General features: G+C 48.1%; 1 protein-coding gene across 1 annotated transcript in view; it reads right to left on the bottom strand.

Moving 5' to 3' along the window:
* Positions 1-648, bottom strand: part of kctd12.2 (potassium channel tetramerisation domain containing 12.2) — a 1,229-nt gene extending 581 nt beyond the window's left edge. The window contains exon 1 of the mRNA XM_062528176.1: positions 1-648. This exon is cut by the window's left edge and continues 581 nt beyond it. Within this exon, the coding sequence (XP_062384160.1) occupies positions 1-566 (566 nt within the window). The 5' untranslated portion in view covers positions 567-648.
* Between the last annotated feature and the right edge of the window lie 1,025 nt (positions 649-1,673).

Here is a 1,673-nt window from a genome sequence, read left to right as displayed (position 1 = left end):
CGGAACTTGTGATCTGTTTGAATGTCCCTCCCGATGGTGTAGGAACCGCGGTACCCGATGGTGATGTAGCCCGCCTTCCGTGGGTCAAGAGAGGGCGAGCAGGGGTTTGTTGTGCTGCCGGGAGACGCAGCCAGGCTCGTGCTCGCAAGAGCCCCGAGCATAGCTTCCTCAGGATCGCCACGACACACCTCCTCGCTCGGGGAGTTTTCTTTGCTCGTCAAGGATAGGAGACGTTTAGACAGATCGTGTAGCTGGAAAAAGTCTGCCTCTTTTTGGAGACTCGCCCTCTCCCTGAAATAATCTGGCAACACGAGCGTCAAGTTCCGCAGGTAATCCAGAATATATCTGAACAGAGCCCCGTCGCGGTCAATGAAGAAGCGGCCCTTGCTGTCTCTGCTGAGCTCCGCGGGGCTCCGTTGGCTGAACATGGTCCAGAGGCGTGAGCTCGGCACAGCCAGCAGAGTCGCGTGCCGCGTCACATACACCTGGCCGCCAACGTTAAGCTCGACGATGTCTGGAAAAACGGATCCGCCGTTATCTCCGCTCATCTTGTCCGCCTGTGCCATGACTGCGAGTTCGGCGAAAAGTCTCCTCCGGGAGTCGCGGCTTCTGAGCGCGAGACGTTTTTAAAGGTTGGTGTGAGGGGGCTGAGCGCGCTCGCGTGGGCGGAGGCTCACTGCCAAGATGGACGTACCGTTAACTCTTTACCTCCAATAACGGCGTCTGTTAAAACTACCAACGATTTACTTTTTCTGTTATTTGTTTACCTTGATAACACCCGGATCACGTCAAGTATTTAAAACTTAAGTTTTACGTATAATTTAGTGGGAACCCGGAACAATAAGCGTGCATGAGTTTTCAGGAAACAAACTAAGCCAACATACATCTTTGTGTTAAGAAACGTTATTGTCTCTTTTCTGTAATTAGCCTATGCCTACCTGAACCAGGGTGTGCTGATTTGACTATCTACACTTTTAATGTGTAATATGCATAAATGAATGCAAATGATGTATGCTAATAAATGTCACCATTCCATGCACCTCCGTCTTGATATTTAGAGTCTCGAAGAAGAAGGTGTCATGGGAAACGGGGAGTTTTAAATAATGTGCAAACGCAGGTGACCTTTCAGCTGAGAGCTCAAATCGCCTCTGCTGGCCGTTATTTACCCAAAGAATCCATTTTAGTCTGCAAACGGCACCAAGTCATCTCCCCGCCCAGCTTCTCTTTCACTTCCTTCTCCAGGCCTCCATGCGCTCTGCGCTGCGCGCTCTGGCATGTCTGTTCTTTCCATCGCCACAGGAAAAAAAAACACGAATTGAAGAAATACCAAAACGGGCCTAGGCTGATGCAGCCTCAAGAAAAACACCCGCTCAACCCAAAGAATGAGACATGACCAGAAGATCTGTCAGGAGCAAAAGCGCAGGTTATTGTGGACTATTGTGGTAAAGCAGCCCTTGAACTATGAATTAGTAATAGGCCTACTGTTAGATTTGTACAGCAGTGCATAATACTTCGCATGATATTCTGCAATACCTCTCTATATGCCCTTCGTATTGTTCCTATTACAATATTATAGAACATATATAGCATTTCCCCAAATAATACACGATTCCTATTACATTATCTATGGTATGGTGTTACTGTAAAGTTACTGTGGTATATTGCCCCAAATA

The sequence above is a fragment of the Sardina pilchardus genome, chromosome 23 (assembly GCF_963854185.1).
Source record: "Sardina pilchardus chromosome 23, fSarPil1.1, whole genome shotgun sequence".
In the NCBI taxonomy this organism is placed as follows: Eukaryota; Metazoa; Chordata; class Actinopteri; order Clupeiformes; family Clupeidae; genus Sardina; species Sardina pilchardus.
Note: the sequence above shows the minus strand (reverse complement) of the source record. Positions and strands in the feature narration are given on the sequence as shown.